The sequence below is a fragment of the Pleurodeles waltl genome, chromosome 7 (genome assembly GCF_031143425.1).
Source record: "Pleurodeles waltl isolate 20211129_DDA chromosome 7, aPleWal1.hap1.20221129, whole genome shotgun sequence".
NCBI classification, from domain to species: domain Eukaryota; kingdom Metazoa; phylum Chordata; class Amphibia; order Caudata; family Salamandridae; genus Pleurodeles; species Pleurodeles waltl.
Window position 1 is genome coordinate 1,058,845,378 of NC_090446.1, and position 13,175 is coordinate 1,058,858,552.

The window sequence follows — 13,175 nt, forward strand, 5'->3', positions numbered from 1 at the left end:
TTCGTTCTTTTATTAACAAATACCTGATAAATAAAATCTGAAAAAAATCATTGTCTTACCTCTTATCATAAATATTCCAGTTCTCACATGTTCCATTTGCAATCGTTCTTAAGCTTTAGCTTAGTTAATTACACAACATATCTTTAATACCAAAGTTAGGTAACTGAACTACACCTTTAATCTTAGCAGCAGAATAACATTTCCTCGCATATCAAATGCATCAAATAAATGTAAAGCCTAATACTTCACCTGACCTCCCTGTGCCAGGCTTAAAAGAAAACTTGCTACTACTTTGGATTACCTGAACGAAGATAAAAATACTAAATTCACGCTCCCCATTTGTCTTTGCTGATAATCCATAGCCCTTGTCCAAGATACTGCTAAAGGCTTTGTTTTTAAATTTCTCCCTCGACTTCTGTTGTGATGCTGAGAACAGGAGCTCCAGAACAGTGATCCTTCTTTACTTTTCTTGGCTACTGCCATGCCCACCTCCTAGAACTCTGACTGTCTCACTTTGAGTCCGAAGTTTTCAACATTCTTGTGCAGTCAGTTTGGTTAAGCGCCTCTACGGCAGCGCTGATAGGAGATGGGCCGGCTCCTTATGTAAGCCGTAGACATACGAACAATGTATACGTGTATCATTTTTTTCTCCTCTTACCTTCACTGGCACTGGGCACAAAATAATTTGGATAACCAGCATCTGCATGTGTGCATAAGTTAGCTTTCCCAGAGCCATCAGATGAAGACCCTCAAGCCAGTTGCTGATGGCTCTTCTGACTTGCTGAACGCCTTCAGAAGACAGTGATCAGACATTAGGGGATATTCCGTACTCATACAAATGATGATGTAGGGAGAGCTTGTGCCTAACTCCACAGGGCAATGATGGAGCTTGTGAACACGCGAAGCTGAAATTCGAGTAGCGTAATTGTCATACCAAAAGATGGAACCACTGTGATTGTCCCAATAAACTGATAATAAGTTTGCACTTTTCTCCTGTTCTTTGTCTATCCAAGAGACCTTCACCACCACTGTTTAACTAATATTGAGTTCTGAATATACTCCTGACATAAAGAAGTGCAATACTTCTGCTCACTACTCATCATGTCACCCACGTGCTGTTGGTTCTTACTGTTTCATATCACAGACTTTAAGCTTTGGGCTCTTCAGTTAGAGACATCATCACAGTTTTAACTCCACTTGGTGGCTTCTTTTCATCTCCACCTGGTACTTTCCCACACTCCTCACTGGGCTCGTCCTGTCATTTGCTATGCTGTTAATGATGTTATCAGCATGTATTTATGAGGCACATGGATTTTGGTATGCAAATAGGGGAAAGGCAGTATCCCAGTTGCCGGCATTGTTAAATTGGGGAAGATTAGTATGCTGTCACGTGAGGACGTATGAGGGAGTACCCCATGGTGTTGGAACTTGGGGAAGAGTAGGACCTTGTTGCGACGAGAAAGCATGGAGAAGAAACATGATGTGCAAAAGTGGGGAAAAGCAGGGCCCTATTGTGTGAGGTTTCACAGGGGAGTACCCAGTGATGTGCAAAAGTGGGGAAGAGAAGTATCTTTTCGTGAGATGAAATGTGTTTAGTGTGTTTAGCCTGATGCCACAAGTTCTGCTTCAGTGTGCAGTAGGACCAGGCGTCACAATGTACAAATGGAGGATTTGACAGCATGCCCACGCAACCCATGCATACACATACATACATCGTCACTACAGTTACCAAGGATACAAAACATTCCAGAAAAGAACACAATAAACCATGCTTACAGCGCAAAGCACTGCCTGCTAAATTGCAGGACCAACTCAGGTGAACATGCCACATGACCAATGACTCCAATGTTACCCACACTAGTGGAAGCAGGAACTAATCTGGATGCAAGGCAGAGCATATTCTATGTCAGGCGTTCATGTGGTCGAGTCACGATTGCAGTTTGTGGTGAACCTCCTGGGTGAGGGCAATCTGATCTGAATAAGAGAGGCCTCTGTGTAGATGAGCTATCTTCAGACGCTGCAAAGCACATTAGTGTAGAGGACTCGGAAAGATGGCCTGGATAGATGACGCCAATAAGCCCACTAGTCTCTCTAAACAGCAAAGTGTGACTGTTATTTGTGCAAGAGTCCTACGAATCTCCTTTTTTATTGCTCTGATCTTTTGGGTCGGAATAGCTAAAGTGGCTGAGATCGAACCCCTGGCAACTCTTGAAAGGTGATCTGTTGTGCAGGAAGAAGCTCTAGCGATTCTAAAAGAGTCATTGTGAGGTCCAATCGGTTCTGGAGCAAACTGGGATCATGTGACATCAAGAGGAAATCATCTAAGTAGACAATCAACCAGATCCCCCTCGCTCTCAAGAATTCCACCACCGTTTTGAGAAGTTTGGTGAAACACCAGGGGGCTGAAGACAGCCCAAAGGGCACTACCAAAAATTCATGAGTAAGATTCCGCCAATAAATCTGCAAGAAGTGATGATGCGGAGAAAAAACGGGAGCAGTCAAATAGACATACTTCATACCAAATGGACCATGTAGTCGCTCTCTCTTAGCAGAGCTTGTAACAAATTAATCCCTTCTATTTTGAAATGATGGTAAAGTTGAAATTTCAGAGGTTTATTACCAGTTGGAATTCTCTTCCTTTTTGTGTCCACAAGGAAGATGAAGCTTAGAAACCCAGAGGGATGACGATTGAAAGGGGCAATGTACTGTTCCTGTAGGAGAGAAGATATTTCCTGGTCTGCGAAGTGAATTTGATGGGATTGAAAGTGCAGTGGGTGGGGACTGACTGTCTGGACTGGAGTTGCATAAAATTCTAGTTGAAAACCTTGAACTATCTGAAGGACCCATTAACCATGGTTTATGGAACTCCAATTGTGTTGTTTAAAACAGATCCTGTCCCCCTCCTTGTCTGGGACAAATCAACAAGACTCACCTTGTTAAGAGGGGTTGTAAGCAGCTCCCTGGGCAGTTCCACAGTTGAAATGTCCTCTTGAGCCTCTAGTGTGGTAAGAGTATAAAGGAGCTCCTCTTTAAGCATCATTCCATCCTGAGAATCTCCTTCTATTTTGTTCTCTAAAGGAGCCTTGAGTTTGAAATCGGTTGGTGAAATTGTGCCAACCTCAACCAGCCAGGAAAAAAGGTGGGACTGGAAAACCTTTTTAAAGATGCTTGGGCTTATCTAGGAGGTGAAGTGGTTCACACATTTTGCTGTCTTCTTTAACAAAGGGCCCCCAAATAGAAGGCCATTGGCAGAAGGAACAGCTTCATTAGTATCCAGTTCGCAAAAACTGGGGGTTATTCTTAAACAGATAAGAGTGGCATTTGGGTGACAAAGTGCTATTAGCGTTACCCAATAGACAACTGCCCGTTGGGCCCAACCAACCAGTATGTCAGGATCAATGGTGGTACCCTGATCTTTAGCCAGGAAGGCTATGTCCAAAATATTTGGTAAGGGTCCAGAAATATCTAAGAGCTGGTACTGGCAAGCTTCCGAGAACTGATCAATCCCCTTTTTTGATCCCTAACAAATTTGCCCAGGAAGGTGGAGCGTTTGAAGTCAATTTCTCGAGTCACAATCACTGTGCATTCCAAGGGAAAGTCTTGGACATTCTGAAGGAAGGCAGCTTCTAATCTATTTGGGAAATGACTTAGGAACCTTGCTTTGAATGTGAGCTGTCGTCTTTGGGGACAGAATCCATTCAGTACAACACAGATGCACAATGTCTTCAGCATTGAAGGTATCCTGTAATAATTGAAGTCTGAGCAGGACAAGAAAGGCCTTAGCCAGAAACAGAATTACGTAAGCGTCTCTTCATATGGACAGTTAACCAAAATCTAGGGTCATCCTCATCAGAGGCATCTATATCCATGTCAGAGTGTTCTAAATCTTGAATAGAGACTACACTGTCTTGGGTCTCATCTTCTAAATCCTCCTCACGAAGTGAAGGCATGGAATTTAAATAGGCCAATTTTAATTCCTCTAAGATGTTGGTTTTGGATGTTGTCTTGTGTGCAGTAGGTTTCTGTCCCGAGGGCACATGGGCACCCTGAGGCCATGAGCAAGGCATTGTTTCAAAGAAAGTTTGAAGCTTTTCAGCTAATGGATCCAAAGCTTTAGCAGTTGTCCTCAGTACATAAGTATGCATTGCTTGGGAAACAGCCTCTTTGTCTGGTCCCCAAATAAAATCTGTTACTTGCTCCTTCGTGGGATCTACAGGAATTCAGCAGGATAGGACCCAAGACATGATTTAAGACACAATAAGCAGACTCAACTAAAATCCCCGCTTATTACTTGCCCTCAATATATACCCAGCAGCCTCGCTTCTGCTGCAGGCAAGCCTGATTATAATAGGGGCTAAACGCTGGTGTGGTGACAACATCGCTTGTTCTCAAACTTGACCAATATATAGTTAATTGTTGCTCAAGCACTAAAAGCCAAATATGTGGCAGTATACTGGTGTACAAGAAAAACAATAGGGCGGGACGGAGCACAAAGTGAAATAAGAGGGAGGGGAGGAATGGTTATCTACAGGCTAATGCCTGACTTCAAAAATTATTACAGCCCAAGAGGGCGTCCAATTTTTGCAGCCCTTGAGGGAGTCTTAATGAATGGGAGTAGCCGCCAGAAGAAGAACGGTTCAGAAGGAGGACTGCAGGCAGGGTTAGGCTCATGAGGAATAGTGCATTCACAAAGCACACTGAAGAGAGAGCGTGACAGGAGAAAAACAGCAAAAGGGAATAAAAGGCCACCTTCCTCGACACAAACAAGTCGAAGGGTGGGCAGGAAAACGGCTGCAGTCCACTTGTGTCCGCTGCAGAAGAAGCTCTAAAATGGCAGGAGGATAGGAAGGTGCTCCCAACCGGTGAGAATAAAGTAAATAGACATGACCGCAGACCGAGGTCCGGTAAGGGGAAACAGTAAGACTATTACAAAATTAAGGGTTGGTACAAAACTAGCCTTCAGCCCAATAATTATACATTAAAACTGCTTTAAAAAAAGAGAGGAAAGCGTAAAATACTTAACATGGACACATAGCAGCAAAGAAGAGGCAGAGTTTATAATTTCGACTGATTTATAGACTGGTATGACTGCTGATTGGTTACTGGACATTTTAATATGCCACATGTTGCTATAGGGTTTATCAGATTTGTAGTTTTCTTCTGTACCTCTGTGGTTAGTAGGTTTGTTTACATGGCTGCTTTTTAAAATACAGCATAATCTACGCCTCTGTCTCTTTAATAGAACTGAAAATTCTTGTTCACAAATGCCATAACATTTTTGATTCTCTAACAGGTGGATGTTGGATATTTTTCAGTCAGGCCATTCTTTAAAACATATAAAAAATAACCAGCTGACTTCAAAGATAAAACACTACCTAAATCAATAGGCTCCTCAAGTGCACTTTTTTGCATTACATCCCAACTGCTGTCATTACCTGTGATTCTCACTGGATGGTGAACACCACCAGTTCAAGGTCTTTGATTGACGAAATGCATTTCCATTGCTTTGAAATTCAGATAGATCTATCTGTCTCTATGTAGATGACTGTGTATTAATGGCATCTTTGGCACAAGAGGCAGACGAAGCAATCACCCTTGATGTTATGTTTATGCTTACCTAATATGACTAGTACCGCCTATCCACTACCCAAACAATGGTATTTCTGGGGGTATAGGTGTGCATGCAGTTGAAAATGTTTCCCCATCAGGAGAGCTAGGGCCAAAGTTGATTATTTTGATGACGCAATGCTTCGCCTGAAGACTACATAGATGAAGGATTTAGAATTAACCGTTAAAACTTACTGTTGGCCCCGTTTTCTCCATGTAACCTTCTTTCACGTAGTTCCTTGTGATCTTTGGTATTAGCTAGTAGAGAACAATTAAAGACTGTACAATTAGACATAGATCAAAGCAACTGAACAAGCCATCATTACAAGCACTAGTATTTCAAAGCTTGCGTTCTAGAATAACAACATGTTATGGTAACCATCAACTAATCCAAATACACAAAGCACATTTTCTGAACCAAGATCTAGCTTTCTGCCAAATTTGGTGTAATTCCGTCCAGCGGTTCAGGCTGTAGTCGTGTCTAAAATCACTATGAGAAGTAGCAGGGGGAAAATGTGTTTTGCTCCCCTCTCCCCTTTTCTTGGCTCCTGCTTGACAAGTCACCCCGAAACTGGCAAACTAGTTTTGAAAATTTCGGCACCAAAGTTATTGGCAAAACAAAAAACGCTTTTACTAAGGAAACTAGGTCCTAACTATATATATATATATATATATATATATATATATATATATATATATATATATATGTACATATTTATATATTTTCACTTAAAAGAAACCAAAGGTTATAGGGACATTATAGTTAGCTTCTGGATTTGTTCGTACAAAACCTTAGAAATTCAGCAGTTATAATTAGAGTTATTTTAAGTAACTATCACTCACTCCCTAAGGTAACTAGAACTCGCGCCCCCGCCATGCATCTTTTTTCATCATTAATTTGACCTCTAATGCTTCATTGATATTTTTAATGACTTTATAAAAGTTGTCATGATTGCTGTAATAGCTGGGGTAATTAGCAGGGCATGGCGAGAGTTTCAGTTATAGTCACCTTAGAGCACAAGTTTTGGTTTTGTACGAGTAAATTCAGAACCTAACTATAACGTCCCTGTAACCTTTGGTTTTGTAAGTAATTTTCTATGTTTTTTAAAATTCTATTTCCTAACTGTAATGTCCCTGAAACCTTTGGTTGTTTTAGTAAATTTCCAGGTCTTTTTTAAAATAAAGTAACTTCCATTACTATACGTTAATCCAATGACCGCCAGACATGGTGTCTGGCAGTGAGCAGCGGCGGTTGGTGTAGGCAACCCCCTATAATTCCCCAACCTTGCGCCGCACACGGCCAAAAGCTGTGCCCTGTGGGGTTAGCTGAAAGGCCTGGCCTGCAGCCAGACCCTGCAGCCAACCCCCATAACCACCCAACTCCATGCTGTGCACGGCCTTTGGCCATGCGCAGCAGGGTTTGGGCGCAGGTCCACGTAGCCCTCTCCCCCAGCGGATTTTGGCCCAGGGGACCCCAATCACAAGAAATGTTTAACAGTCAAACAATGGAAAATTATCAGACACACTGTCATAAGATACAATGATTTCAACCGTCAGCCTACTGAATGACAGTCCAAGAGCTTTTACTATTAGTCCAGAAGTGACCATGGTCTGCTGTACATCAAAAGTAACTATAACATTCTTACCAAACATCTTGCTAGTCTGTCTCTTTGAAGTCATTGTATGGAGAGACCATTGCAATAACCATCTCTCTTTCTCATTATGGGATGGAAGAGAGAGAGAGAAAGTTACAGGAACGCAGGTGAAGCCTCAAGGCCCCTGCGGTCCAAGCCAATCCCTGCGACCTGCGGGAGCCAGCATTACTCCCACAAGCATGGAGCTGCTTTAAATAGCAGCACCCTGCTTGTCAGAACAATATCGTCATCTGTTTCCCTACACGCATATTTGCGTGTAGGGTAACAGATGAAAATGTCAATTTATTCACATGACACCTGTTTGAGGGCTCTCATTTCCAGAAAGTGAAGTGTTTGCTCTGACTTTTGCTCTGACTTGGCGGGTGCTGTCAAAGTTCCTGCCAAGTGAGAGCAAAGAGCTATTTCCCAATTGTGTGCACAGAAAACACAGCAGGGGCTGGCCCTGGGGGGTGGCAGTCCCTAGGGCCATCATTGGCTCCTTGAAGGAGGTCGTGTGGCCCCCCTCCAATGTTCTATTTGCCCCGGGGAGGTGGTGGTCCCTTGGTACGCAATGGACCCCCTTCATTATTTCATTGTAGCCACAGGGAGGTAGTGTACCCCCTGTATACATAGGGGGTTATTCCAACTTTGGAGGAGGTGGTAATCCGTCCCAAATGTGACGGATTTACCACCAGCCGTATTACGAGTTCCATAGGATATAATGGACTCGTAATACGGCTGGTGGTATATCCGTCACTTTACCGTCACTTTTGGGACGGATTACCACTTCCTCCAAAGTTGGAATAACCCCCATAGTGTATTTAGCCTGGGGGAGGGGTTGGTCCCTGGGGCTGCATGGGGCTGCTCACTCCTCCCATACATAGTGTATTCTGCCTTGGAGAGGTGACGGTCCCTGGGACTGCGGGGGGGCGGTCCTCCACATAAAATGTTATCTTTGGCCTGCCGAGGTTGTGGGCCTCGGGGCTAATAGAAGCCCAAGGAGGGGGGCCCGTGCACCCCTTCCTTTTAAAAGCCCCCATTGCCCCCTGGACCTGGCCCACCCAGGGGCTAATTAAAAGAAAAGGGCAGGATACCACCCATTTATTTTTTAACGTCAGAAAAATTTGCAGATCCAGATTTTTCTGACGTTTAAAAAAAATAATATTGCTTTTTAGCCTGCCAGCATCCCTCTGGGACCCTATTACCAGAGATAAGGGGTCATGGTGACCCTACCCTGGTCCCTTTTTTTTTCTAATCTTTTGTTTGTGGGACTCCCAAGATGGCTGCATACACTTCCTTGATGAAGTGTTGGCAGGCAATCAGATATCAGCATGGGGCAAGTTGGATCCACTGAGAATCCGCATGTCCAGATATCTATAGATACCTATATTTTTGAAACTCTAATATCTCCAAAACTACTGAAGGGATTTACACCAAATCACAAGTGTGCTTTCTGGACCAAGAGCTAGATTTCAGCCAAATTTGGTGTAACACCGTTTAGCAGTTCAGACTGTAGTCGTGTTCAAAAGTTTGAAAAATCCTATTGACATAGAATGGGGAAAAAGTGTTTTGGGACTCCCCCACACTTTTTCTCGGGCCCCGCTTCACAGATCACCCTGAAACTTTCAAGACCACAACTGAACTGACCAAAGTATAAGTTTTGCGAAGAATGGTCAAGCTGTGCCTAAGTTATTGGCAAAATAAAAAACACTCTATGGAAAAAATGGTCCTAACTATAACTACCTAGTGGGTCCCCCCACTAGGGGTAAAATATATATATATATTATATATATATATATATATATATACATGTATATATATGTATATATACAGTCAATAATTTTACTGGCAATGTAACAGCAAAATTATCAATGAATGCACGGAAAGGGGCAGTGGACTTATGTGATTATGCAGCTGCAGCAATTTCCGCATAATCATAGATTTGTCACATTTGCCACATAATCTATTATCTGCAGCATAATCTGCAGATTTTAACAAAAAACAATGTTGCTGCTAGCTCACAGGGTTCAAATGTTAATAACAAGCATTTGCAATGCAATGGGTCTCGCGTTTGCTCGAGTTAGAGTTATTAGCGTTGTAAACTCCTAACTGGACTTTTCTTGGCATATAAATTGAAAATGAAAAGTAAAACAGTTGACATAAGCAAGTCAATTCAAAGCACCCCAGCTGCCATGAGCATGAGTGCGAAGAAGAGACACAAAAGGAAAAAGAAGTTCTCTCACAGTCAAACGTATCCGCAAACGTGCAATTGTCCATGTAACAGGGTCGATGGCCATAGCCCAAGGAGGGACAATGTAAAGCATTTACCAATGATAACGAAGGATTTTTGAAAGGCAAACCCATGAACGAGTGATAGTGGTGGGTGTGTGGTGGACATTGTTAAAAGCACACAGATAGATCACAACACGTCAGAGCACTTGCACAGTCGACCTAAAAATGTAGCAACATGTGTTGCTGCGCAGTAGAGGGCCCTTTGCAAAGCTGGACTGGTCGCCTTCATGTTGCTTATTGCTATATTTGAGTGTTAAACAGGTACTAATGACGTGCAACCAATACCCAGGCAGTGTTACCAAATTCAACAAGCATTGGCAGAGCCAATACGGCGTGCCTATACAAGAGCTACTCGGTGTGGCAATGTAATTTGCCATTTTTACATCACTGTGGCTGCTGTTCAGCATGGCTAAATGTTAGTGTTATGTGGTGTCAGAGTGGAGTGGGGGAGTAGATTGTCCTAGAGTAGATCTGTTGGAATGTCATAGAGTGGATTAGGAGAAGTGTCGCAGAGGTGAGTAGAGTTCAGTGGTTCAGTGACAGAGAGTGTCACATCGTGGAGAGGGGTGGAAGAGGGTAGACTGAATTTGAGTGCATTGAGGCAGTGGGGTGGATTTGATTATGGTAGGGTGGGGTGGATTGGAGTGGGGTGGATTGAAATGGGGTGAGGTGGATGGGATTGGGTTGGATTCAAGTAGAGTGGATTGAAATGGGGTGAGGTGGATGGGATTGGGTTGGATTCAAGTAGAGTGGATTAGACTGAATTGGGGTGGGTGTTTTGGATTGTAGTAATAGTCTTGGGATAGGGTGGAATGGACTGGGGTGGATTAGACTGGCCTGGGGTGGAGTGGGGTGGATTAGGCTGGACTGGAGTGGAGTAGATTTGATTGGACTGCCGTGGGGATGTTTGAAATGGGGTGGATTGGATTGGATTTGGGTGTGGTGGATTGGATTGGGTCGGCTGGATGGACTGGAGTTGGTCGGGCTGGATGGATTGGAGTGGGATGGACTGGACTGGGATTGGATGGAGTGGATTGAATTGGGATAGAGTGGGTGAACTGGAGTAGATTGTGGTGAGTTGGAGTGAGTGGGGTGAATTTGAGTGGGGTGGGTGGATTGGAGTGCGGTGGACTGGATTGGAGTGGGGTTGAAATGTGGTGTGGTGTGGTGTGGTGCATTGGATTGGAATGTGGTGGGCTGCAGTGGGATGGATTGAAGTGGGGTGAGGTAGAGTGGACTGGAATGGGGTGGACTATATTGGTGTGAGGTGACTTGGACTGAAGTGGATTGGTTGGAGCGGGGTGTACTGAATTGAAACGGGGTAGATTAAGGTTGTTTGGAGTGGGGTGGATTGGACTGGAGTAGGGTGGATTAATATGGACTGGACTGAGCGGACTAAAGTGGATTGTATTGGAGTGGAGTGGTTTGGTTTGGATTGGAGTGAGGTGGATTGGATCGTGGCGGACTTGACTGGAGAGGGGTGGATTCTATTGGAGTGGAGTAGGGTGGGTTTAATTTGGGGTGGGATGGACTGGTGTGAGGTGGGATGAATTGGAGTGGGGCAGATTGGATTGGGATGGACTGGACTGGAGTGGGATAGATTTAACTTCAGTGGGGTGTATTGGACTGGAGTGGATTGGGGTGGGTGGGGTGTACTGGGGTGAGGTGTAGTGTATTGGAGTTGGATTGGGTTGATTGCACTGATGTGGGGTGGATTGGATTGGTATGGGGTGGACTAGATTTTAGTGGGGTAGACTGTGGTGGATTGGAGTAGCGTGGATTGGGGTGAGGTGGATTGGATTGGAGAGGGGCAGATTGTTTTGGATTTGGGTGGGTTGTTTGAGATTGGAGTGGGGCAGACTGAAATGAATTGGAGTGGGGCAGGTTGTTTGTTTTGGATTGAGGTGGGGCAGATTGGAGTGGGGCGGGTTGGAGTGTTTTGGATTGAAGGGTTGCAGACTGGAGCGGGGCAGATTGTTTTAGAATGGAGTAGGGCAGATTGTATTAGTGTGCATTGGATGGGAGTGGGGTGGACTGAGTGGGAGTTGGGTGGATTGAAGCAGGTGAATTGGGATGGAGTGGGGAGGACTGGACTGTGGTGAGGTGGATTAGACTGGGATGAGGTGGATTGGATTGGAGTGCATCAGATTGGGGTGGGATGGTTTAGAGTGGGGTGAATTGGGTTGGTGTGGGGTGGATTGGATGGTAGTGGGGTGGATTGGAGTGGGGTGAATTGGGATAGAGTGGGGTGGATTGGAATGGGGTGAGGGGGAATGAATTGGGGTGAAGTGGATTGGAGTGGGGCATATTATTTTGGATTGGAGTGGGGCAGATTGGAGTGGGACAGATTGTTTTAGATTGGAGTGGGGCAGACTGGAGTGGGTGGTGTAATGCTACTCATATTTAACCACCAGCTCCATCTTGACTACTGACTCCATTTTGTGTTTAGCTTAGCTTCATACACCATCAGGTATTTTTCCGCACACAGCTTGTGCAACATGTTTTCGCTTTCTTTCTCACCAAGGAAGGTACATAACACAGATAAGTGAAGGAGAGGTAAGGATGTACCAGATAATGTTTATAGTACGGCAGGGAACACCTTTGGTTTTGGGAGTGCCCCTTGGGATGTGGTCAATCTCTAACGTGCTCTTTCAACACCGATTGGTACAGCCAGCGTTTGAACAACAACTTACAGTATGGGAGGTGGAGTTTCTAGAATTCTCCTCTCTAGCTTGTTTAAGGTTTTTAAGAGAGAGGCTTGACGGGGTTAGATTGAACTCAATTCAGGAGGGGGACACCTTTTCCCCATTAATTCCCACTGAGGGTGGTTCTCTCTTTCAGCAGTTGTCTGGGTTCCCGCCTTGAAGTTTAGCAAAGAGATGATGTCCATGTCAAGCCCCCATGGTGATGCATTTTTAATTCTTATTTTTCGCTCTGCATTGTGCATGAATATATAATCACTATATGTAGATATATTATCCATGATTAAAGTAGTGTATTTTCATTATTTGTTTCTATGATCATTATTATTCTACTGCTGTGATAAATTTTAGAAGTGTATTCGGGTAGCTGCATTTGACCTGCACTCTTTCCCTATACGAACCTTGAAAAGTGCCTTAGTACATTTATTACTCAGACCAAGAGTTCTGAATTGTTGGCATTCCTCTCATTTCGTCTTGTCTGAAGTATAGCAAAACAGACGGACTGGAGTGGGGCAGATTGGAGTGGGTCGGATTTGAGTGGGACAGATTGATTTGGATGGGAGTGGGGTAGATTGGAGTGGGGAAAAAAAATATTGGATTGGACCGGGCAGATTATTTTGGGTTGCAGTGGGGCACACTGGAGTGAGACAGATTGTTTTGGATTGGAATGTAGCAGATTGCAGTGGGGCAAACTGTTTTGGTTTGGAGCAGATTGGAGTGGGGCATATTATTTTGGATTGGAGTGGGGCAGACTGGATTAGGGTAGATGGGAATGGGGAATATTGTTTTGGACTGGATTGGGGGCATATTGTTTTGGATTGGAGTGGGGCAGATTGGAGAGGGGCACTTTGTTTAGGACTGGAGTGGGGCAGATCGTTTTGGAATGGTGCTGATTGATTTTTATGAGAGTGGGGCGAATTGGAGTGGGGCAGATTAGATT

At 44.1% G+C, this 13,175-nt stretch overlaps 1 protein-coding gene across 6 annotated transcripts in view; it reads right to left on the minus strand.

Moving 5' to 3' along the window:
* ADAP2 (ArfGAP with dual PH domains 2) overlaps positions 1–13,175 on the minus strand; it is a 486,416-nt gene that overhangs the window by 143,021 nt on the left and 330,220 nt on the right. For all 6 annotated transcript variants that reach the window (XM_069199980.1, XM_069199979.1, XM_069199977.1 and 3 more), the window contains one exon: positions 5,803–5,865. In XM_069199980.1, the coding sequence (XP_069056081.1) occupies positions 5,803–5,865 (63 nt within the window). The remainder of the gene's footprint in view (positions 1–5,802; positions 5,866–13,175) is intronic.